Here is a 22,500-nt window from a genome sequence, read left to right as displayed (position 1 = left end):
GGCCAGTCACGCCTTCCCATCAATGAGCTCAATGCCCGGGATTGTAAGAACTGCACTTTGTTACATTTTAAATAACTGTAAAAGTAAACCGACCGAAGGTTTCGGTTCACTGAACGACTTAACGGTTTCTTGGACTGATGAAGTTAAACGGTCGAAACCGTTAAGTACAGATGGCTAACGGTTGAAACCATTCTTAATAGAAAAAAAATAGAGAAAAAGAAATGCTTAAGGCTCTTAAAGAGATTCCGAGGGAAAACAATGTGGATTTCTTACCTGTGTTGGGTTGAGTTAATAGCCTTGGCTGCTCGGTGAGAAAGTAGATCGCCGGTTAGTGCAAGATCGCAAGTGAACTGCAATGAAGAGTGGCTGTCAGGGTTTTATGGGAACTCTTGCCGCAGCCCCTTTCCATAAAAGGCAAACTTGACCCACAGCGCTTCCTGATTGGTTCAGATGCGTCCACTAGGTGTGGCGCATTTAAATTGTCTGTGTCGTGACAAGAGGAAAGCGTCTCCATAGAAAATGTTACTGATCACTGACTATACAAAATATAAGATAAGCTCTTCAGTGTTTCCTCACATATTATACTTAATAGATAATAATAGATAATAATTTGAAATGTGCACCAAATCATTATTTATGCTTCGGGAAAAGACGTTGAATTCCAGATTCACTCCGAATGAATTTATTAGTGGTCAGATGTTGATAACAGAATTGATGAATTGATATATACTCAGTAAGAATGAATCATCCAACTCAATTTGAAACAGAAATCGTGGAGAGTGTGAAGAGTCATGTGACACTCTACTCACTGCCGTAACATACAAGGTTCACTCATTTGCATTGCATTGTATTGCGCAGTGTTGGCAATCTGTGTTGCATTTTATAACGAATGAATGAATAATTAATCTTAATGTTTGCCATGCTAGCGATATTTTTGTCACCCATCACTTACGAGATTATGAGACAAATAAAATACAAACACTATAATGTTTATAGCCTAACATGTGATGACAACATCCATGGCAACGTCAATGACCTGCATGAAATGAGCCAGCGTGTTTTGAAAGAATTTCAGGCTCATCTTTGAACCCATAGGCAGAGTCAGCCAGAAAGGGATTACACATCAGTAATTTGATAACTGGTAACACATTAACACATCACTGGTGCATATCAGCCTGTCTCTCTCGGTGGGTGGGTGGGGTGTGCGTGTGTGTGTGTGTGTGTGTGTGTGGGGGGGGGGGGGATAGGTTATTGCAATCACTGGGGTGGGGGGGGGATATGGGTTACCGTAATCACTAGTCAGACTGTCCACCTCTTGGCCATCTTCTGTGTATAATCTTGCCTTCCTCGACCTCAATCAGTGAGTCAGCTGTACTGGGTGTGACAATGTTTTTTTTTTTCATTTGTGGTGCTTGTGTAGGGGAAAAGCTTGGCATCTGTAGGCACATTTTTCTATGTGTGCCATGTGTCACGCTACCTGTCACTGGCAACAGGAAGTGACTCGTCTTATTATTAGCACATAGATTGGTACCAAGAATCATTTAAACCTTTTTAATATATCATAGTGCAGGTGCATGTACCCCTGCACCATCGCACATACACAGCTGAAACCCTGAATTGACAAGTTGGGAGTTGGTTTGTCACATACAAAGTGGTATAAATGGAGGGAAATGCATATATTTACAATGCATGTACAAGCATAACATTAACTTGGAGGATAATGACAGATGTAAGCCTGTACGAAGCCCAATGATTCCTTGAACATGGGTTTCTGGGTGGGGTAAGGAGGCTGTTTTGGCTCAATAAGGGCAGTAGACTTTGCCCATAACCTTACTAAGAGAGTTCCCACTGTAGTATGGGTTCCAAATAAGGAAATATAGATCCAGCCTACCAGGAGAGGCAGGAAGTGCACTTTACACAGCACTCACACACAGGAAGTGACCATAATGGATCAAACACACAAAAAAGCAGACACACCCATGCACACAAACACACACGCGCACAAACACACAATCTCCTTGACATATGTTGAATGAGAGCATGTAGAAATATGACAAAGATGGGAATAACTAGCTAATCAGGGAATTATCATTTTAGGCTTTCCCAAAACATTCATACACACACACACACACACACACACACACACACACACACACACACACAACCACACACACACACACACACACACACACACACACACACACACACACACACACACACACACACACACACACACACACACACACACACAGAAACGTGCCTGTGGACAGCCACCTCTTTAAGAGATTCTTTGGACGACGTCCATATAAGGAAATATTGGAGTAGGTCACATGGGGGAAGAATGCTCAGCTCTGATCATGTGACCGATCAGAGGAAATGAATGAATCTCTTCGTCTTTCAGGGCAGATGGACTGTGATGTTGTTTGAAACTATATTCTTCTTCTACGTCCCAGTCCTATCATAAAATCCAATCTTGATGAAGAACTATCAACAACTTGAAAGAAGAGCAAAACTGGTCTAAGGACACTTCTCTCACATAATTATTCAATATTCTGAATGATTAACATTTTGATCGTGCCTTGCAGTGTGAATGTGTGTGTAAACTTGCACACACACACACACACACAAACTTCCTCCCTGCATTGTTCAAATGGAGAGCCAGAAAAACTGAGAGAACCAGTTTCCAGCTCTGACTGGAGCAAAAAGACCGTATATGGAAGAAGACGCATACAGGTACCTCCACTGCAACACCCACCCCCTTCTCCTTTCTCTCGCCCTATCTTTGTTTTTCATTGCCACACCTTACTTCATGATGATCGTTCTCTAATCCTATTTCCTGTTTGACAGTCGCTTGCTCAATGACCAGGACCAGCGGCCGCAAGACTGTGTGATTTTGGCCTTGTGTGTAATGCCCCTCTGTTGATCCCTCCCCCCACCAATCCCTTCCAATTGAGTTCCATAAACAGAGTTGAGAAACAGGGGAAAGAAGGCGTGGACTTTGCATATCCTTGTAGCTATGAGAAAATACAAACGCTTTTAGATAGACCTCTCCCCTATTCCTATCCCATTCCTTTGCCTGACAGCCGTCCCATGTTTGTCTGTGATTGCACGTTTTGCTGATGATCTTTTATGTCTGTTTTTGACTTTTATTTCGTGCCAAATCGTCTGTTTTTGTCTTTTATTTCGTGCCAAATCGTGTCACATGAAGGGTGTGTATGTAAACGAATGGCAGTGCCGTTATTTGAAATGGCTCTGTTAATATTTAAAGAATGTCCAAACAGGAAAAACAAGTAAAAAAAGAAGGGAAAGAAACTAGATAAGATTTGTATCATTTAATTAGTTTTGCATGAATTTCTAACAATCACTACCTCTCTTTAGCCTGGATTTGTTTTGTTATTTACTCTGTTGCGTCACTGGGAGAAGTTTCACCTGAGGAATGTTCAATGGATGTGATGTGTATAAAAATACACTGCCTTACTTATATAGCTTTTTTTAGCCAATCAAACCACGTCATATTTTGCCTCACACACACCCACTTTCACTCACCAATGGCCTTTGCAGCCATGAAAGGCGACAAGCAGTAACTCAAGAGCTGTGAGGAGTAAGGTTTCCCTGAACGAGTCATCTTTTGTTAAGAATCTGTTATAAAAAACAAGACTTTGTAAAATAACAAAAACAACATATTTTTTTCAATCATTTTATTATCAAAGTTATTAATATTGGAATATCAGTTACGACGGGTCTTTTGTATTTGTGCGTCTGGGATGGTGCGTGTCCTTGGGTCCATGGGTTTAATACATTACGCTGTCCAGCTCTTCCCCATGTCGACGAGCTCCATGCCTTCACAATAAGAGCGTGTCCTTGACGCCCTCACCTGGATGGTGTGGAGTGTGACACAAAAGAAAATATTAACAGTATAATCCAAGTCAACCATCCAGAAGGATCTCTGAGAATATTTGTCTCTCTAGACATTTGCACACACACACACACAAACACACACACACACACACACCGTGGTAGGCCTGTGTGAAGCCAGCTGTTGTAACAGTGGGAACGGGGTCCAGTGGATGGGTTCCACGGGCCAACTGCAGACGGACAGGTCGCTGGCCTTCCCAGAGTCCAACACACAGTCCACCATGCTCATCTCACTGCCTCTCCAACCGTAGTGGGAGCTGCACGCCGAGGGAAAACCAGGACGATTACGTACCCAGAGACACCCGTGTGATCACAGTTAAATCAGCAAGCAGGAAACGGACGCAACAAAAATACATTCTCAGAAATGAAATGTATGAAACACATAAACACACACACACACACACACACACACACACACACACACACACACACACACACACACACACACACACACACACACACACACACACACACACACACACACACACACACACAGGAATGATTAGGATATGTTATGAGCAATTTTAGCAGCCTTTCGAACACAGCGAATTGTTAAGTTATTTCATATAACCGGTAAACATAATTCTAAATAGAAAAATGGTAATGAAACAGGAACTAGTTTCAATTAATGTTTGACTAGCTCAGTTTCATTTCTGCAACCGGTGCCAAGAATATAAATTCCAACCAATTTCCCGGCACACCTAACCTTTCCTCAAGGGTCACCGGGTCACAACACTGGTTAGGAACCACTGGTAAACACGCAGCGGTCAGACTGACTTAATGGTTTTGCTGATCCATTATTTAGGTTGGATGAAGAGATGATTCCGGACCATGCCTGACTGTGCTAGACCCTACAGAGCTGTATTCTGGTGCTCAGCTACTATTGTTTGAATCTGTATTGTTGTTGTGTATGTTTGTCTGTGACAAACATACCCAGCCAGACAAATATTCCCAACAATAAACATTCGCACACATTTCATACAAAGACAACAGAACATTAGATATTAGACGATAAAGCATATGTGTCAAGGTACAAAGATGAATGAATACAAATACTACATTACAACCTTGTTAGTTTGAACCTTTTTTTCAGTTGAAAACGGTTCTGTTGGGGGTCACGAAAAAGCTCTGGTGAACATTTTTGTGATATCTTGTGACTAAACTGTGTAAAGTAAATTCTCTGTAAAACAAAGTCTGCTATACTTCTGACTAAAAACGCTTCTCAAAAGTGATACTTCTGTTGGCTTCCCAACATGCTCAAGTTAGTGTGAGGTTGGTTTTGACAACGTTTCACAGCCTTTGCATTAGTATATGAAACCAATGAGTCAGTTTCTTCAAAAAAACCAACCACAACTACTCCGATCACATTCTGTGAAACTGGTAGGTGGAAGATCTGCCGCTGGCACAGGGCCAGGGGCCCTTTAAATACCAGAGGTAGGAGCGTTGTAGCAGTGGCTGGGCGTGTGCATACCTGTGGGGGAACACAGTGTGTATACGCGTTCCATTGCTGGGGCAGGTGGACGCCAGAGATAAGGTGTCGTCGTGGTAACAGCAGGTGCGGTCGAGTGCCCGCATGTGTAGTAACTCGTCGGAGCGCGTGAAGCCGCGGTTGTCCAGCGAATCGGCAGAACCCGCCGCCGACCGTAGCCAGAACCGACCCGAAAGCTCGTCAAAGTGGTTGAACCTGCGATAGCTTGCGTGCACACATTCATAAACACCGGCATTCATAAACACACGCATACATTGGAAATACACAATATATATTATTTTTGTTTATGTATGCATTACTTTATTACCTGTATGTATTATTATGTAGCTATATATTATTGTAATGTCCAAAACTTAGCAATCATCACTGAAATTATTGGTCTTGCATGTTTTTGGAATTACTTACTTTTCACAATATCCGATTTGGTTACCCCCCATCTCGGTAAGAGATGGAGCATTACAGTGACATCTTGTGGCGGTTATTGTAATTACAAGTGTTGCAACATGTAGTCAGGGGCTTCGGTCAGATAATATTCTTTTTTGCTTAGGAAGGTTCCTAACTGACTTAAATGATCAGTCTGACTGAAATGATATCTCTTTTAGCTCTTATAAGTTGCCCTGGACCCTCCTTTACGAAAGGAAAGGAGATAACGCCATCCCACAATTCCTTGCGGCAGTATTCCATTTTTTGAAACAACGCACCATTAGTCCATTCAGGAAAGCAAACGATCAACATGACAGACAATTATTTTAATACAATCATATTAATTGGGATCCATGTCCATAAGCATGAGTAGACACGAGTGTGCGTGTGAGCAACCATTACCAACGTGAACTCTTTTGTGACTGGTAGCCTATATTCCTTTTGTTTTTATGTAAATTCCCCCTGTAGCAATAAAGTATGAATGAGCCTTAAAATGCGCTGCTTTCAGTAGTCCATCTCTGGAACATTGTAGTTTCACCAGGCAGAGCCCTGTCCATAACATCCCCCATAATGACTTGACCTAGTGCTGTCGGATTTTCCTCCACATCTTTCCTTGACCTCATGAAGCCAGTCCAATAGTTCCCCTTCTGTAAATCGAAATGTCAAAGCATTTCAGATTTGAGTCACTTCTAATCCAGGTCCTCAGGACCATCTCAATTTCCAGCTACGACGACTACACTGAGCATTACGTTGACAGAAACACCTTTTTGGAAACACTGCCTATGTTTAGAAGAACCAATGTTTGCATCAGCGTGTCTTTTGTGTTTATGCCACTGGTCTTATTTGAGACTACCCAGTAATCCAGACGCAGCAGCAGCAGCCACCAGCTCACCACAGTATAAGCGTGTCGGAGGCGCTCACATATTTCTCTGTATATTACTTCCGTTACAGGAACTCGACAACAAGCTCACTCGAAAAGGACATTACATCAATTTACAACAAAGTCAACCATTCAGAAAGGTGTGTGTGTATGTGTGTGTGAGAGTGAGAGTGAGAGTGAGAGTGAGAGTGAGTGTGGGTGTGGGTGTGGGTGTGGGTGTGGGTGTGTGTGTGTGTGTGTACCTGCTCCGGGTCTGGTTGACTTTGGCCTGGATCAGCATGGCTCGGTAGCGCCTCACCGCCACCAGGGCCAGGACGGCCACGAGGGTCAGCATGACCAGCAGGACGGCGAGACACGCCCCCACCAGCCGCGCTCGCGTCATGCGGACGTCACACCGCTGACCCATGAACCAGAAGTGATCTCCTGCAAGACAACTGTTTACACACACACACACACAACACACACACACACACAACACACGACTTTTTAGTTCTATGTGTGGAGACGAGTCAAACCGACAAGAATGTGTGCGCCTGTTTGTGAGAGTGTGGTTTGTGGTTGAATGGCCAGACCAGAGTGTGTGTGTGTGTGTGTGTCTTTGTCCACGGTGAACGACTGCAATGTGTCTGTTTGTGTGTTGGTGTATATGCGTGTGTGTGTGTGGTTTGTGTTTGCGGACCCACCAGAACGCGTGTGTGTGTGTGTGCACATGCGTGAGTCATATATATATACATACACACACACACACACACACATGTACCCTCACCGGCAGACTGGGAGCTGGCCTGGATGGTGGGTGCAGATCCCGTGGTGGTGGCAGTAGTCTAGGTTGCAGACCGAGGAGCAACTGTGGTTCCCTCCTCCGGGCCGGGACACGCAGTGGAAGCCGGCGGGGCACTGCAGCAGCCAGTCACACACAGGCCCCTGGAGCCCTGACCGGGAGAGAGACCCACGCATGTGTGAGACGGTGTGCACTGCACTGTTGCAGTCCTTGTGAGGACTGCAACAGACACTAGCCTCTGATCTGGATCGTCTCAGAGAGTCACACCGAAACAATGGTTTGGTTATTTTTGACCAGATGTTGGAAAAAACCCTGAATGGCTTGTTTCAACGCAGCAGGAGTTAACAACACTGCACACAGGGCAATGTCTGACTAATCACCTTTATTGTGAGTCACCGTGTTGAGGATTGTATTACTCATTAGACAGTTGCTCAAGCTGTTTTCCACCTCGCTGCCTCTGACCCCCCCACTGTTAGTTGAAGACACCTTTACCCTCCCCTTACAAACCTGCCGGATCCCTTTCTCTGACCCCCAGGTTTTAGTTGATAAATATGTTTCACCTTTATCTGCTCTTATCCTCCTCTCTTCCAGACGTCTGCCTCTGGCCCGCTTTTGTTCTTAAAGCAATTAATGGCAGCTGAGTGGTTGGGATTAGCATCAGATGTTCCTTCCCTTGTCTCAGCACCACAACACATGTCCCAGAGACCAACAGGCCTGGGCTCTCTCCCCCCCCTTCCCCGTCCTCACGCCCCTCCCTGCCACTCCCCCGCCGCTGTCCCCCACTTTTAGTTCATTTATGTGTATTCACCTTCATCCTGTTCTCATCCTTCTCCCTGCCAGTCGTCTGTCTCCAACATCAAATAGCCCGTCTTTTGTCTGACAGCCCAACAACAGATCACTGTCTCTAACCCCCACTTTTAGTTGATTTAATTCATCCCCAGCAGACCAACGGGTCAGGGCCCACCTTGCCCAGGTATCACACCTACGCCAAAACTGTTAGCCTAGAGAGAGCCTAGGCGATTTGTGATTGGCTCGATTTGATGACAGTTACCCAATAGGAATCAGTGGTTTCCACCTTTTTGTCTATTTTTGACGGATCTGCTTGCGTCTGACACGTGTGGGAAATGCACTTCTTTTGACTTTGTGATATATGGTGGAGCAGAACTTCCGAAGGGTAGTGATGTGTGTGTGGTGTACATTGAATATACACTGAATTCCGTTCCGGAGCCGCACTGATTCCGTGGCCCCGGCCATTCCGCTTCCATCAGAGACGCTTACCTCCCACTGTGATGTTGGTGACCTTTGAGCCCCTGAAGCGCCGGCCCTCCCAGAGGGCCTGAGCCAGTCCGGTACATTCTAGCAGGGAGTCAGGGCCCCCCTTACCCAGCCACACCACGGCCCCCCGGGTCTCAAACTCCACCAGACTCTGCACCACAAGGCCTCTGGAATATAACACCAATCAAATGGATGGATTACTATTCAACTCTCTCAGAGATATATATATATCCATCCCAACTGCTGTTATATATATATATATATATATATATATATATATATTCTACAATCTATAGTTCTCTTAGCCTTATCTCACCTGCTCCAGACCCCCAGCAGCTTGCTGAACCCTGGGGCTCTCAGCAGGTACGGCTCTATCTACAGGACCCAGAGAGAGAAAGAAACGTCTTCTCATTACTATTAAACATGAAGTCAGCTTGCAGCATTTAGGAGTGGAAAGAAGGGTGAAGTGTGTGTGTGTGTGTGTGTGTGTGTGTGTGTGTGTGTGTGTGTGTGTGTGTGTGTGTGTGTGTGTGTGTGTGTGTGTGTGTGTGTGTCCCCACCCAAGCCTCCATGTCCCCTTCGGGGTCAGTGGTAACGTCAGAGTTGAACTCCTCCACGATGATCTGCAACAGCAGCTCCATGGACTCCACTGCCGTGAACAAGCAAAGCATAGGTTTTTTTGCGGATTGTGTGTATATGCTCTCTCTCTCTCTCTCTCTCTCTCTCTCTCTCTCTCTCTCTCTCTCTCTCTCTCTCTCTCTCTCTCTCTCTCTCTCTCTCTCTCTCTCTCTCTCTCTCTCTCTCTCTCTCTCTCTCTCTCTCTCTCTCTCTCTCTCTCTCTCTCTCTCTCTCTCTCTCTCTCTCTCTCTCTCTCTCTCTCTCTCTCTCTCTCTCGAGAATCTTACAGTCAGATACATTATAATGAACAAGAACAGCTTAGGCATCTCAGGGATATATGCCGACAGCTGGAACCAGAAACTTTTGGCTGCAAGTCAAACTATTTTGCCTATTTGACAGAAGGCACTTATTCATCGTCATAGTGACGGATCGCCTACAGACACACACACACACACACCCCATTCTGTACCTCTGAAAGCTGCCGGCTGGTCAGGTACTATGTAGAACCTTGGCGGCTGGGCAGTGGTTACGTTCGGGCGTCTGGGCTCGGCAGACGAGACGGACGGCGTACCCGCCGTGAGGTGCTCCTGCCTGGGGTCCGGAAGCGCCCGGGGGGAGGGCTGCTCTGGAGCTCCGCCTGTGGGAGTGTGTGTGGCCGGGCGGCTGGGAGCAGCGGACGGTCGGCGGGGGGGTGCTGACGTCACGAAGAAGAGGTCTCCGTCGCGCTCTCCTCCTCCTCCTCCTCCTCCTCCTCCTCCTCTCGGTTCCGTTCCCGGCGCCGCCTCGGAGACTGCGAGTGTCTCCGAGAGACGGGTGGTCTGGGGGGGACGGCTGTGGTCACTGACGCGGTTATACGTAGGGGACGTTCCCGCAGTGGAGGAGGGAGACGGGTAGGGCTCACGCGCGCGCGTCATCGCCGACGTTGGCGCAGGCGCGGACGGGTGCGTTAACGTCGTTCTGTGTCCGGCGAGGGTTGTGTGCGTCAAGGGTACGGTACCCGCGCCCCGATCGGTGGGATCGGTGGCGTCAGGGTCAGACGCGACTGTTTGTACCGGCGTCTCTGGCGTACCACTGTGTCCGTCTGTCGACACATCTGTGCGTCCGTTCCCATCCATCCCAACCGTTGTTATCACTGAATGAGGTCGGGATGATGTGTGTGTGCTCGGGACCGCAGGTGCCGCCGTCCCACCGGGACGCAGAGTCTGCGCGCCGTCGTCGTTCCCGCCCAGAAACACCTCTCCGTTAGAGGTTTCGTTGCTGCCGGCGGTTGTCATGGTTACGAGGGATGTGCTCGTGGTGGTGGAGTGTGGAAGTGGTTCCCGTTGAGAGGGCGTTGCCGTGCCGGAGACCACATAGGAGTCTGGGGAAGCTGTGGCTGTCCAGGAGGGAGGGTGGTTGGTTTTGGTTTGGTCCGAGGAGATAGAGAAGAGAAAGGGCTGGTCGGGGGCTGAAGTGTTTGTTGTTAAGTGCGGGCTAGTGACCTCCACAAAGTCTGTGCTGTGTTGTGTTATGATAGGCGGGGCGGTTGTTTTAGTGTGAGGGTTGGCAGAGAGGGTGTGTAGCATGTCCTCGTTTTTGTTTTCCGAGGATACATCTGTTATATCAGGAACCACATATGCAGAGGAGTTCATTGGTCCGTCGTGTGAAAGAGAAGATAGCGTTTGACTGGAGCCGTCCAGCTCAGAGCTGTCTGTGTTTGACGATTGATTAGCCCCGTCTGGCCTTTTCGAGGGGGACGGCGCAACAGTTGCACTGTGCGTGTCCGAGGAGTTTAAATCTTTCAAATTAGATTCACTCTGCTCATTTAAAGACTCGGCCAAGGCTGACACAGTCCAACCAGCGGGAGGTGGTCTGTCTGTGGCCTGTCTGTGCTGGTTACTCCTCCATGCCAAAGTCTCCCCCCCTCCGTAGCTCCCCTTGTCCTCCGAAGACCCGTCACGTTGAGTTACAGTGGTACCAGTCCCCCGCGGTCTGGCTGGGGAGGTTATTAAAGTCGGTGCTGGTGGTGGTGGTGGTGGTGGTGGTGGTGGTGGCGGCGGTGGAGGCAGGGAGGGAGGTGGCAGGGCAGCGCGGTCGAGCCCAGAGGAGCCTCTTTGTGTCGGGTATGCTGCGGCCGTGCGGCTGTCTGGGGCAAGCTGCATAACTGCAGACGTGGGCACGTCCGCGACAAGCACCCCAGTGTGTGCGGCGGCGGCGGCAACAGGAACCGTCGCGGCGGCTGGCACCGCCTCCCCCCCGTCTGCGGGGGCGGGGGGGAGAGCAGCATCGCCGCGCAGTGTGCTGAACGGAACGGCTGTTTCCGCGGCAACTGTTCCAGGTGAGGAGGAGGAGGACGACGACGTGGCCTCGCCGCCGGCTGGCGTGGCGGGGTGTGAGAGCCCGCGTTGTTGTCGCGCGTCCGCCGTGGAAAAGCCGCGGCCGTCACGGCCGGCGATGAGAGCAGCTCCAGACACATCCGCTCCATTGTCCGCTCCTTCCTGAGGAAGAGGCCGGGCGGCTCCGTCGGCCGTCCCAGCCAGGGTTATGCCTGCTCCCCCGGGACCGGGGGGCCAGCGACCCGGGTCCCGGAGGGGGGTAGTCAGAGCGGCCCACGTGGCGGTGCCCCTCCCGGCCTCTGAAGAAGACATTGGCTGACCTTGGCCCCCGTCGGCCCACCCCAGCACCCCACCCTGGGGTGCACTCGTGACGGAGGGGCCCGTCTTAAACGGAGTCGCAGTGGCGGAGGTGACGGTGCCGGTGGTGGTGGTGGTGGAGGAGGTGGAGGTCGAAGTGACGGTGGTGGAAAAGGGTTGGGTTGAGTCCAGGCTGGGGGTGTTGGAATTTGTCACAACTTCCTGAACTGGATCCCCAGGAACAAAAACAAAAAGTGAGAGAGACAGGGTGAGGGACGTGGAAATAAAACAGTCTCTCACACACACACACACACACACACACACACACACACACACACACACACACACACACACACACACACACACACACACACACACACACACACACACACACACACACACACACACACACACACACACACACACACACACAATAGTAATATGTGCAACTCAAAGCTTTAAGGTTTGGTTGGGAAAGGACAACAGTCTAACCCCAATCTTCCACAGTAGATGTGTACAAAGTTTCCACACCACATTGCTATGGTGTCCTACAGAACAGCAAACCATTATACTTTTATTATAGATGGTGACAACAGCAGAGAAATGATGAATACTTGTGGCTCGAAGGAGCTGAATCCATGCCATTGTTAGTCCTCAAAAGCCACTATGTGTTAACACAATTTTACTACTAAATTAGAATAACATCTGTCACCACTAAACACCATGTACCAATACGAGGAAATACTCGTGATCAGGCAGTGAGCAATTGAACACTGAAGGTCTTAGTGATTGAATAACGTAACTAGATAATTGTGTCACCCTCTGACAAAAACGAGCAGGAGAAACAACGCGTCTTTACTTCTGCAGCAGGCTGGTTCAATCTTCAAGTGTTATTATGGCATTATTTTATCAGTTGACATATCCATCAATCTACTTGGGGCTGATACTACAGTATAGTGGGTGTTATGTTCTTTGATGTTGAGTGGAATGAAAGTTAGAAATAGACTACAGTGACAATAGGTTCATAGTTGGCTGCGGTATAACGATACAAAAGCGTAACATACCTAACCCTTAAACTGGATTTGCATAACAGAATGTAGCCTATAGACCTATATTACTTGGATGCTCCAAAGAAAATGACATGACGTGCATTTACAACAGAGTCAACTATTCAGAAAGGTTTTTTCGATCATACACGACCAGCAACACGTTGTTTTCTTACCCATAAGGAGCAATATAAATGCGTGGAGCTGCATTTCCAATCCCGAGACATCTCAGTGTCAGAACCACGAAAAATCCCAAATCCATACAGTATAAATCCTTGCAGAAAGACGCGAACAGCGGCAGTACGCATAAGACAACGACCCAGACTGTTCCCGAAAATGAGAGGCGTCAGGAACTTTCCCTCTCCATCATTTCCTACTAACGGAAATATTGTAGCTGTCAGCAGCTCCCGCAACTTAAACAGACGCACGTGTCGTTTAAAGGAAAATAACAAGATATTGGGAGGTGATGGGTGGTCATTTCACGTTCCCGGGACGATCCCGTTAGTTCGGTGGTTCTCGAGGAGTCTGGGACCGCATTTTCTAGTAAATGCGGTTTTCGCCTACAAGAAAAAACAAAACGAAGTAGGAGGAATCTTGTCTCACTGCAGGGTTGGTTTTTACTCTGCAGGGTTCCTCTTTTACAGAGCGGACACAAGGTCTGAGAAGGATGTCATTAGACCACTCTGTAGGACATGAAAAGGGTTGCACTAAATATTACGGCTTTTACTTAATGAGCAGTGCCTTTCATCTTTAGGGAGTCTGGATTTGAACATATGAGGAGACACTTGGATTTGCCAGGACACCAGATTACCAGGACAGATGGAGTATAACACAGGGAAACATTTGAGACAATAGGGACAGTGTGTGTGTGTGTGTGTGTGTGTGTATATATATATATATATATATATATATATACACACACACACACTGGTCATACATATATATTATATATGTACATACATAAATAGGCCTATATATATATTAATAAACATGTTTGTGAATGTGCATTTCTTTTTCAAATGTAAAATCACCCAAATACAACACAAATTACAAAACAAGACCCTTTTAATGACAAATCTAAACAAACATTACTTACTTGAACAGTACTTGTCAGATTATGCCAAAATAAATGTCAGTAGTTTCCTTGGGCACAATGACTTCCCACACTGTGGCATTAAAGTATTGAAACAAACCACTACATAATAAATCTAGACTAGCTTGGTGTTCAATTTGAACCCTTGGCTTGTTGTAGTCGTCGTTGTGACCATCAGGTCAAAATAATCACAACAGCGTGTAACAGGGTTGCCATTCATTCCGTGCTTCATTTATTTTTCAGGAGCTTTTTAGCTAGTCAAATTTTCCTCCCCACAAGCACAGGACTTATATAATAACCATTTTGGCGCATGGATTCATGCTGGGAAGGGGGTTGAGAGAACTTGGAAGTGCATGAAACAGAATAAATGAACAGACTTAATGAACGCACATGCAACTATCCCCACATGTTTCACTTTAAATATCATGTGAGCCTGCAGTTGACAAGTTTGTTTCGGGGAGTGGTCCCTTCAAAGGGTCGCAGGCATTTTTATTTTGGGCGGGAAAAAAAATGAAGCCATAGACTCTATCTGTAATTCTGCCCTCGTGTTCATTGACATTCAAAGCTTGTCACACGCCATTACAGTGGTCCAACTTTAAAAATAATGTAATGCAGAGTACAAGCTTTTCTCATCATCATTTAGGTTGTATCGTTAAGACACGGCATACAGGATACGGGAACTATGGGGGGCCGAGTGGGCAGGATTGTGTACATCTGTTTGTGTTATCGTATGCGTGTGTTTGTGAGGGAGGGGGGCGTGGCTTTTTTTTTCAGCCGGTGCGAAGGATGATGTGCACGCCAGAGTCGGTGAACACAGGGCCACTCATGTCTCCCACTTTGAGAGCAAAGGAAGCGTCCTCAAAAGGCTTCTGCATTTGTCCTGCAACGCAAAAAGAGGTCTGTTAATGTTATGCGTTAAAGTTGCGACGTGTATGATTGAGCCCAGCCCCGCCCAGTGAGAAGGCGACTCAGAATTCAAAAAGCTTAATGACAGTGTACTGTCCACTCTAACCGGCTGTGCAACTGTGTGATGGACACTAGCGCAGCTCAGCTGGACCTGAGTGTCGATAGCAAGATTCATGGAAACAAATGAGGTACTGGCTGGCCAGCTATTTTTATTTGTAGAATATATCATAGGACCTGCGTTATTGATAACATTATTTAAATCATTATCATGAGTATTGCCTATATGCCCAGGTCATTTTAAAGGGATCTGCTGAGATAGACGTGCTTCCAGTAGCCTAGCTCCTGTTCATTTGAGGCGAATATACGGCGACCTGGAACAGGCAATTACTGTATCAGCTGCTGGCTGGGTGGTCTACGCGGAGGGTCACCTGTCAGCTGTGTATCACAGGTAGCCTAATAATCACATCACAGCACTGAACATACTGCCGAATTGTCTGTGTGTTAGTTGACAGACTGCAATCTTGTTTTGGAAATCTTTGAAAGTAACTCAAAGTGTATTCCTCTCACACAGCCGGGAGCTAGGCTACAGTAACTTTGCAAGTCAGTGGAAGTGGCTACTGGAAAGCAAATAATAACCAAACCACCTCGCCTTCTGATGGCACAATGATTAATAATGAATTTGGGATTCAACATTTTGGAATCTGGGAAACTCCAATGTACAGATATCTAGGCATATGCCTTTAAGTTCTGAGCTAGTTGAACAGTCAAACATTCAGACTTTATTCGATACATATGCACACATCTCAATGGTGAAGATGGTTTGTATATACCTCTTCCAAAGAGTCCCAAGTCTCCACTGTTCTTGGCGGAGCTGCAGTCACTGAACTGGGAGGCAAGGGCCTCAAACTCCTCATCACCAGACTTGATCTGCTCTATGTATTCTGCAGGTAGAGACAGAGTGGTTGGAACACCACTGGAACATCTATATTGTACATGTATACACACTCTTGATCAACCGACTTGCCGGACGTACTCTGAATGAGATCCAATGCCTGGTCTTTAGAGCGTGTGATGTTATCATCTCGCCAGGAGGATGGACGACGTGATTGGCTGTGCTTAACCAGCAGGTGAGAGCAACGTACCTAGAATGAATGACGGACATAGGTGAGAATAAAGAATTGCCAACCACCACCAATCGGTGCATGGACACGGTAGAATAACACATTCACTGTAGTGTTTACCTTATCTGGCTCGCCATTACCATCTCCGCCTGCTGGCCGCTCCCATTGGCTTGCATTGGTAATATGGTTAAAATAATATACTCTGCCTGGAAGAGTTATGGGGAAACAATCACAACGATTTGGCAAAGACATTTTGGAGGAATAAGAAAATCTAACGATTTCGTTTTCATGCACACGTTTAAACGGCTTTGATCTTGTTCCCGTGTCACGTTAGGTGGTTTGCCAGGATTAAGTAATAACACTGAAATGACGTCATGTGATAATCTCTGCTAATATAAAACCGGATCGAGAATGTAAGGGGTAAAGCCGCGCTACGACGAAACAAAACATAATCGTAGATTTGATTATTGATGCAGCTGCTTTGCAATTGATCGCTTCAATGCAGCAAACCATGATGTTACACATCCCAACTAGCTCGCCATCCTAGCCTGGACGCTACATCCTGTTCATTTCCATGAAGCTAGCTAGCTAGTATGGTTGGCGCCACTTATTTATTTTTGAGTACCTGAATTGCGGCTCATCCTTTTCTCCCATCCGGATGGTAACTTCTCGTCGTCTGCCATTTTAAATGTTCAGTACTAATCCGTTTAAAATGTATAGTTCAATGTACTGGGTTGTGTGTGGCAGAGAACAATTTCAGCATATACGTCAATTACAAACACTTTACGGCAAAATTTGTTTTCTGATTATTTACCGCCCATTCCTGAAATGTTAACCAATCACCGTTGGATTCAGACACGCCAATCAAATATTTCAGCCATCTCATTGGTGTAGCTTGCAACACATACACGAGACTGCACTAGAACGATTTACGGCAGCAACAAAGAGGCATTTTCTGAACTCCAGTCGAACGGAGAATATTTAGACGGTAATTAATGGACAGATAACAGTATACTTTCATAAACTGCATGCGGTTCTAACCCCATGTGTCTTTATTAATAACACATTTAGAGGGGTAGTCTATGTATCATGGTCTTATAGAAAGACCTCAGCTAAAGCTAACTAACTACATAGTCCATTAATTGTCAAAATTTGGACGCACTCCTTACCATTAAATAGTCAATCTGAAAGTGGCGAAGCTGTATTTAAATAACGCAGACACCCCATGCTCTGGTAGGAAGGTAACTGGATAATTCTTCATACTAAATGTTCTGAACTACTTCGTCATAGATCGAAACAGTCAGAACATCACATCAAGATGATTGAGGTGGTTTGCAACGATCGCCTTGGGAAAAAAGTCCGGGTAAAGTGCAAGTATCCTTTGAGTATCATTTCCCATATACGAAGGTTTGGTATTGCTTTTTAATTGTTTAAATGTATTTAATTGTTGAATTTTAATATCAGAACAATGATACAGCATGTATAATTACACAGTACTCGTCACAGTTTCCTGTCTGTTCATAAGTGACATTATTCCGCCATATTCAGCTTAATTTTAATACATATTATTACGATGCATATATTCCCTAACCTTATTGCACTTAGCTCTGAAGATACCATTGGAGATCTGAAGAAACTTATTGCTGCCCAGACAGGAACTAGGTGGGACAAGATCGTCTTGAAGAAATGGTAAGCTGCTTTGCTGTTATTAACGGTGTCTTTATATTATTTGAATAGTCGTCTGCGCATATGTATCAGAGTTTTCTGTACCTAAACCCTTTTGGTTTGTACATAACTTTGAATGCAACTGTATTTATAAGTTAACGCTTTCTTCCCAGGTATACCATATTCAAGGACCACGTTTCGCTGGGAGACTGTATCCTTTAAGCCCTTATTTTAAGATCATTTGGCACAATGATACTTTTATTTAGAATCAGCTATGCTTTTTATTTAATTCCACTTCCACTGTTGCACTTAACAATGGTCTCTGCAGATGAAATCCATGATGGCATGAATCTAGAGTTGTACTACCAGTAGTACGTGGACGGACCACCAGACGATGCTGCATGACCAACTGGAACTTTGTTTACACAACATGGACGCATACGCAGACACTCACATACAGTCTGATCTGATTGGCAAATACGCATTTAATATCATGTGTCATCTTGTATCAAGTGGTGTAAAAAGAATAGCCATACTGACAAACTACATCAGTGTGATTGACATTCAAAGCTCCGTGATGGAAAGCAATGGATCATGATGATTTTAAAGACGGATATTCTTACCGTGTGACAAGGTTTTTGATTTTGGGACAGTGATATTCATATTGTTTGGAATAAATTGATTATTTGTATATCCTTGGGTCTGGCCTATATTTCTTTTTCAAATGTTTTGCTTCTCAAAACTTTTGATCATCTTTAGGCAATCACATATTGCTAAAACCATAATTATCAATCCTGGTTTATCAGATGAAGATACTTCCAAAGATCACAATTAGGAGTAAGTCAATTTATCTTTATTCTGATGCACACCAAATGACAGTAGCTGTATTCATAGCTCCAGGAAGCATTGGGAACTTTTACACATACACTCAAAACACCGCCTTCACACGTGCATGGTCATCCGGGATGACATCAGCAGTAGTCCGAGTGGTCTTCATCCACATAATTGGCTGGGAAAAGCCCCACCTGGGAAGAGAGCAGGGTGTGAGGGACATTTCTTTTGAGCTTTTGTCATAGAGTACAGGAAAGCGTAGTGGCTCAGGTGTTTGACTCCTCGAAGGAAGGTTATGGGTTGAATCCCCAATGTCCATCCTTGAACAGATGCCAAACCCCTGACCCTTAATGACATTAAGGGGCAGGTAGTAAATTGTGTATTGTCAATTGTGTATTGTATATGGATGCAAATCGTATCTCACCCGTCCGTACACCTCCCCTTTCCACCAGCCACTGGGGCCCTTCTTGGAGATGATTTTGATGGTGTCTCCCTCGCGCAGCGACAGCTCCTTCCGGTCCCTGGCTGAGAAGTCATACCTGGCTCTGACCATACCTGTTGGCTGGTTGCCGACACCTGTCAAACGCCATACAACGCTGTCTGTCAGCTCCAGTGCAGTAAAGAATGGGTGTGTGCGGGGATGTGTGTGTGTGTGTGTGTGTGGGGGGAGGGGTAATATGGCCTACCTGGTAAAGGTGGGGTATTCTCTGGGCTGGTGGGTTCAGCTTGTTTGTAGGGCGTTTCAAGTGTGGTGTCCAAGTCTCTGAAGCATTCAATTAAAGAGTTCTGCTCATAAAATTGAATCATTTCCTAACAAAGAAAGTAAGAAAATAAAGAAGGGTACATTTATAAAAATCATTATGACTTTTCAGTGGGTAGGAATATCATTCTGTCACAAATTGTTACTAGAGTGGAATGACTTACTACCAAACCCTTGAAGGCCTTTCGATCATTGATTCGGAACAGGCCTTCCAAGGAAGTGATTTTGATGTGCCGTATTTCAGGGTCGAACCTGTTGTTGAAGAAAGGAGAGAGACAAAGAGGACCATGTGAGGAGGGCGATATCAAGGGCTATCGTGAACGCCGCTCATTGTGTGGCTGATCTTTCACAGCGCCTATCGTTCCTACACAGTAGATGCGTGGCTGGTGGCTCACTTGATGCTGATGGCGAACTCTCCGGCGTCCTTTTGTCGGACGAGAAAGGTCCCGTTGGAACGAGAGCTCAACAGGGTTTTTGCCGCATTGCGATCCAAGTTCCCCGCAAACCTGGAAGTAGAATCACACTTGAGGTGTATTTTGTCTTTAAAGTCCAAGCTTAGAGAACCTTTTTATTTTCTGTGACTAACAATTTTGACGTCATACTTTAATATCCTATATTTTCCTAAAATATATCCAAACTCAATGATAAGCAGAGAGCAAGAACGCAGCAGGCTATGTCATAGTATTTATTAGAATGTGGTTTTAATTCAGTGAGTAGCACTATTGTCTTAGCTAAATTGTGTATTAGCGGATTGATACCACACTATTCATCACATGTTACAACTATTATTATGATTATTATTATTATATAATAATACTCACCAGGGAAAGCCTGTCAGTTTTGGTGTGGGCCTCTAAAAAGATGACAGACCGACATGACATACATTACATACAAAATGCAAACATCTGATTAATATACAGAAAAGCTGACAAATGGCTATGACATTCCTAACAGATAACACTCAAATTATAGCTCTTAACTCTTACCCACATCACCTTTAATGTAAAGTCCATTGATAGGACAAAGGTGTTAAATATGACATTTCGTAAGGTGGTTAAGAAGAAATAGTTGTAAAAGTACTCACACAAGAAAAAGGATGAACCTTGTTGCTTGGAAACCAGCCCATTTGACCAGTGGTCACATTCCTTCCCTGAGTATAAATAAGACATCTATTATTGGTGGATCATACGGCATACAGTATAATTTGCAGATAACCTTGTGATACAAATAAGCACAGGCCTATGTGACTATTACTATTATTCATTAGTATGGATGACTTGCGCGATGTAATATCAAACACAAAAACAGAGATAAGCATATAATGTCAATAGAAAACACTGTATCATGTGCTGCGATGGACCAAACACATGTTTTTTGGGTTACCGGGCGATACATGTGATGTAAATACACAGTGTAGCTATACAGACTGAATGGTTCGCAGTAGGGCTTTACCTCCCACCAAGTAAAGTCCACATCAGCCGTTTTCAGCTCAAGCACATCCCCCCTGGAGAGCTGAAGTGGTTGGCCGAAACCCGCGGGGGCTGGTGGCACACCGTAATAATCGTGGAGGACCTCCACTTTAGGAAGTCCTGAGGAGAGTTTGTGACGTTTCCAGAGAACATAAAACAATGCATCAGTGAATAAATCAATGAATACCCTTTTGACCCCATGTGGATCTGAAGCTGAATATTACTACACTGAATCATCAGTTTTATATAGTTGTTATGTTAGGCATAAACCACGACCTCCTGTTGTTGGAAAATAATGTTTGACGATGTTGGATACGCCAGTTATTTTGCAATAATTTCCGTTCCTGTTATTTTCCGATAACGGAACACCACAGTGAATTCCATTTATACCACAGTTACCAATGTTCAAATGTTACTTTCATCTGTAACCTTACTGTTTTTTTCATCAACCTCATCGGTTGAATTAATTGTAATTAATAGCTCCATGCTTTGAGCTTATTATTACATAGTTGACTAATCAGCATCAAGTATCCAAGTAGACCGTGGTATAAGGATTGATAAGCAAGACCTTATGCCAGATGGCTAGTGCATTGACATGTAGGCGGCTCACCCATGTTCACGTGTGCGTTAGGGGAGGTCCTCTGTGTCTTCTAGGGGTGCACATATAAACAACGTCAGTTTTCCATAAGTATTTCAGGAACAGACAGAATACCCACACACATCCAGTGCAGACGGGGAAGATCATTCCAGTGTTTTTGTAGCAATATTCATAAACATACACACACACACACACACACACACACACACACACACACACACACACACACGCACACACACACGCACACGCACTTGCGCTCTCACACACACATGCACGAACATACGCTCAAACACACACACATACACAAACACACACACACAGGTAGTGAGAACCTTACCTTCCGTGTGGAAACTGCAGGATCTAGTATAGTGGAGAGACACTGGTAAGATCGTATGCCAACTGTAGCCATGTTTGATACCACATTCAGAAATGTGGTATCATGCACCCATGCACCCACGCACCCCCCCCCCCCCACACACACACACACACACACACACACACATCATAGACCGTACCTGTTCTACGCCCACAGACGGGCACTCTGCCTAGGCATTCTTTGTGAGCCGCCATTTTGCAGTGGCTGCAGCAATACCCCTGGAAGAATATCCCTCTATGAGGGTAGATTGGGGAATTGAGTATTGAGTATTATTGGAGTGAGGCTTAAACGTTGAACTACACTTTAAACATGAAATGGAAATGGTACCTCAGTAGCATTAAGCAGGCGTTGCAAGACGCTGTTTCTTCAAAGCAGTGCATCTGGAAGTCGTGGTTGTTTGCTGTGGAGTTCTCTGGACACATGTTGGACCTACATCAAGTACATCAGGTCCTATTAAAGTCTGCAGAGCACTGTGTCATGTGTACATGTGTCACACTACATATTGTGCACAAATGTGCATCACGTGCATACGTTTTCAGCGATGCGTGTGTATACGTATACTGGCACTTAAAAATAGTACATTAGTGTTGTGTAGTGTCTTATCCTTGCTATCTTTGGCAAACCTTGCTTTAGTCCTTGGCC

The 22,500-nt window shown here is 45.4% G+C and overlaps 5 protein-coding genes across 8 annotated transcripts in view; 1 reads left to right on the top strand and 4 right to left on the bottom strand.

Moving 5' to 3' along the window:
- The window catches only part of actb1 (actin, beta 1), a 3,326-nt gene extending 2,965 nt beyond the window's left edge, over positions 1-361 (bottom strand). Inside the window, exon 1 of the mRNA XM_084465911.1 lies at positions 274-361. The gene's annotated coding sequence lies outside the window, so the exon portion shown is untranslated. The remainder of the gene's footprint in view (positions 1-273) is intronic.
- Positions 362-3,719: 3,358 nt separating this feature from the next.
- Positions 3,720-13,354, bottom strand: vap (vascular associated protein). The gene is made up of 10 exons (XM_084466157.1): positions 13,216-13,354; positions 9,851-12,220; positions 9,324-9,412; positions 9,080-9,138; positions 8,767-8,930; positions 7,474-7,639; positions 6,950-7,141; positions 5,387-5,608; positions 4,013-4,172; positions 3,720-3,874 (listed from the first exon to the last, which is right to left on the bottom strand). Exons 1-10 carry the CDS (start codon positions 13,247-13,249, stop codon positions 3,800-3,802), a joined length of 3,531 nt encoding a protein of 1,176 aa, XP_084322283.1. The 5' UTR covers positions 13,250-13,354; the 3' UTR covers positions 3,720-3,799.
- A 987-nt stretch (positions 13,355-14,341) lies between these two features.
- pin1 (peptidylprolyl cis/trans isomerase, NIMA-interacting 1) lies at positions 14,342-16,924 on the bottom strand. The gene is made up of 5 exons (XM_084465155.1): positions 16,785-16,924; positions 16,280-16,365; positions 16,072-16,180; positions 15,869-15,979; positions 14,342-15,012 (listed from the first exon to the last, which is right to left on the bottom strand). The coding sequence occupies exons 1-5, from the start codon at positions 16,840-16,842 to the stop codon at positions 14,903-14,905; spliced, it is 474 nt and encodes a 157-aa protein (XP_084321281.1). The 5' UTR covers positions 16,843-16,924; the 3' UTR covers positions 14,342-14,902.
- A 152-nt stretch (positions 16,925-17,076) lies between these two features.
- On the top strand, positions 17,077-18,515 carry ubl5 (ubiquitin like protein 5). The gene is made up of 5 exons (XM_084466130.1): positions 17,077-17,147; positions 17,450-17,533; positions 17,765-17,848; positions 17,998-18,035; positions 18,153-18,515. Exons 2-5 carry the CDS (start codon positions 17,478-17,480, stop codon positions 18,194-18,196), a joined length of 222 nt encoding a protein of 73 aa, XP_084322256.1. The 5' UTR covers positions 17,077-17,147; positions 17,450-17,477; the 3' UTR covers positions 18,197-18,515.
- Positions 18,516-18,661: 146 nt separating this feature from the next.
- vav1 (vav guanine nucleotide exchange factor 1) overlaps positions 18,662-22,500 on the bottom strand; it is a 12,489-nt gene continuing 8,650 nt past the window's right edge. The window contains exons 18-29 of one of the 4 annotated variants that reach the window (XR_014633297.1): positions 22,186-22,287; positions 21,998-22,092; positions 21,820-21,842; positions 21,495-21,534; positions 20,868-21,004; positions 20,500-20,565; positions 20,237-20,268; positions 19,811-19,921; positions 19,580-19,667; positions 19,342-19,465; positions 19,080-19,217; positions 18,662-18,849 (exon numbers count right to left, since the gene is read on the bottom strand). Coding sequence is in view for 1 of the 4 variants with exons in the window: in XM_084466129.1 (XP_084322255.1) it covers positions 18,796-18,849; positions 19,080-19,231; positions 19,342-19,465; positions 19,580-19,667; positions 19,811-19,921; positions 20,237-20,268; positions 20,500-20,565; positions 20,868-21,004; positions 21,495-21,534; positions 21,820-21,842; positions 21,998-22,092; positions 22,186-22,287 (1,024 nt within the window). In the remaining 3 variants the exon portion in view is untranslated. Of the gene's footprint in view, positions 18,850-19,079; positions 19,232-19,341; positions 19,466-19,579; positions 19,668-19,810; positions 19,922-20,236; positions 20,269-20,499; positions 20,566-20,867; positions 21,005-21,494; positions 21,535-21,819; positions 21,843-21,997; positions 22,093-22,185; positions 22,288-22,500 lie in introns of those variants that run through there. The other 3 variants (XM_084466129.1, XR_014633298.1, XR_014633299.1) reach the window with 3 other exon arrangements.

This window comes from Micromesistius poutassou, assembly GCF_964030765.1.
Source record: "Micromesistius poutassou genome assembly, chromosome: 3".
Taxonomy (NCBI): domain Eukaryota; kingdom Metazoa; phylum Chordata; class Actinopteri; order Gadiformes; family Gadidae; genus Micromesistius; species Micromesistius poutassou.
This window is presented reverse-complemented; position numbering and strand designations above follow the sequence as displayed.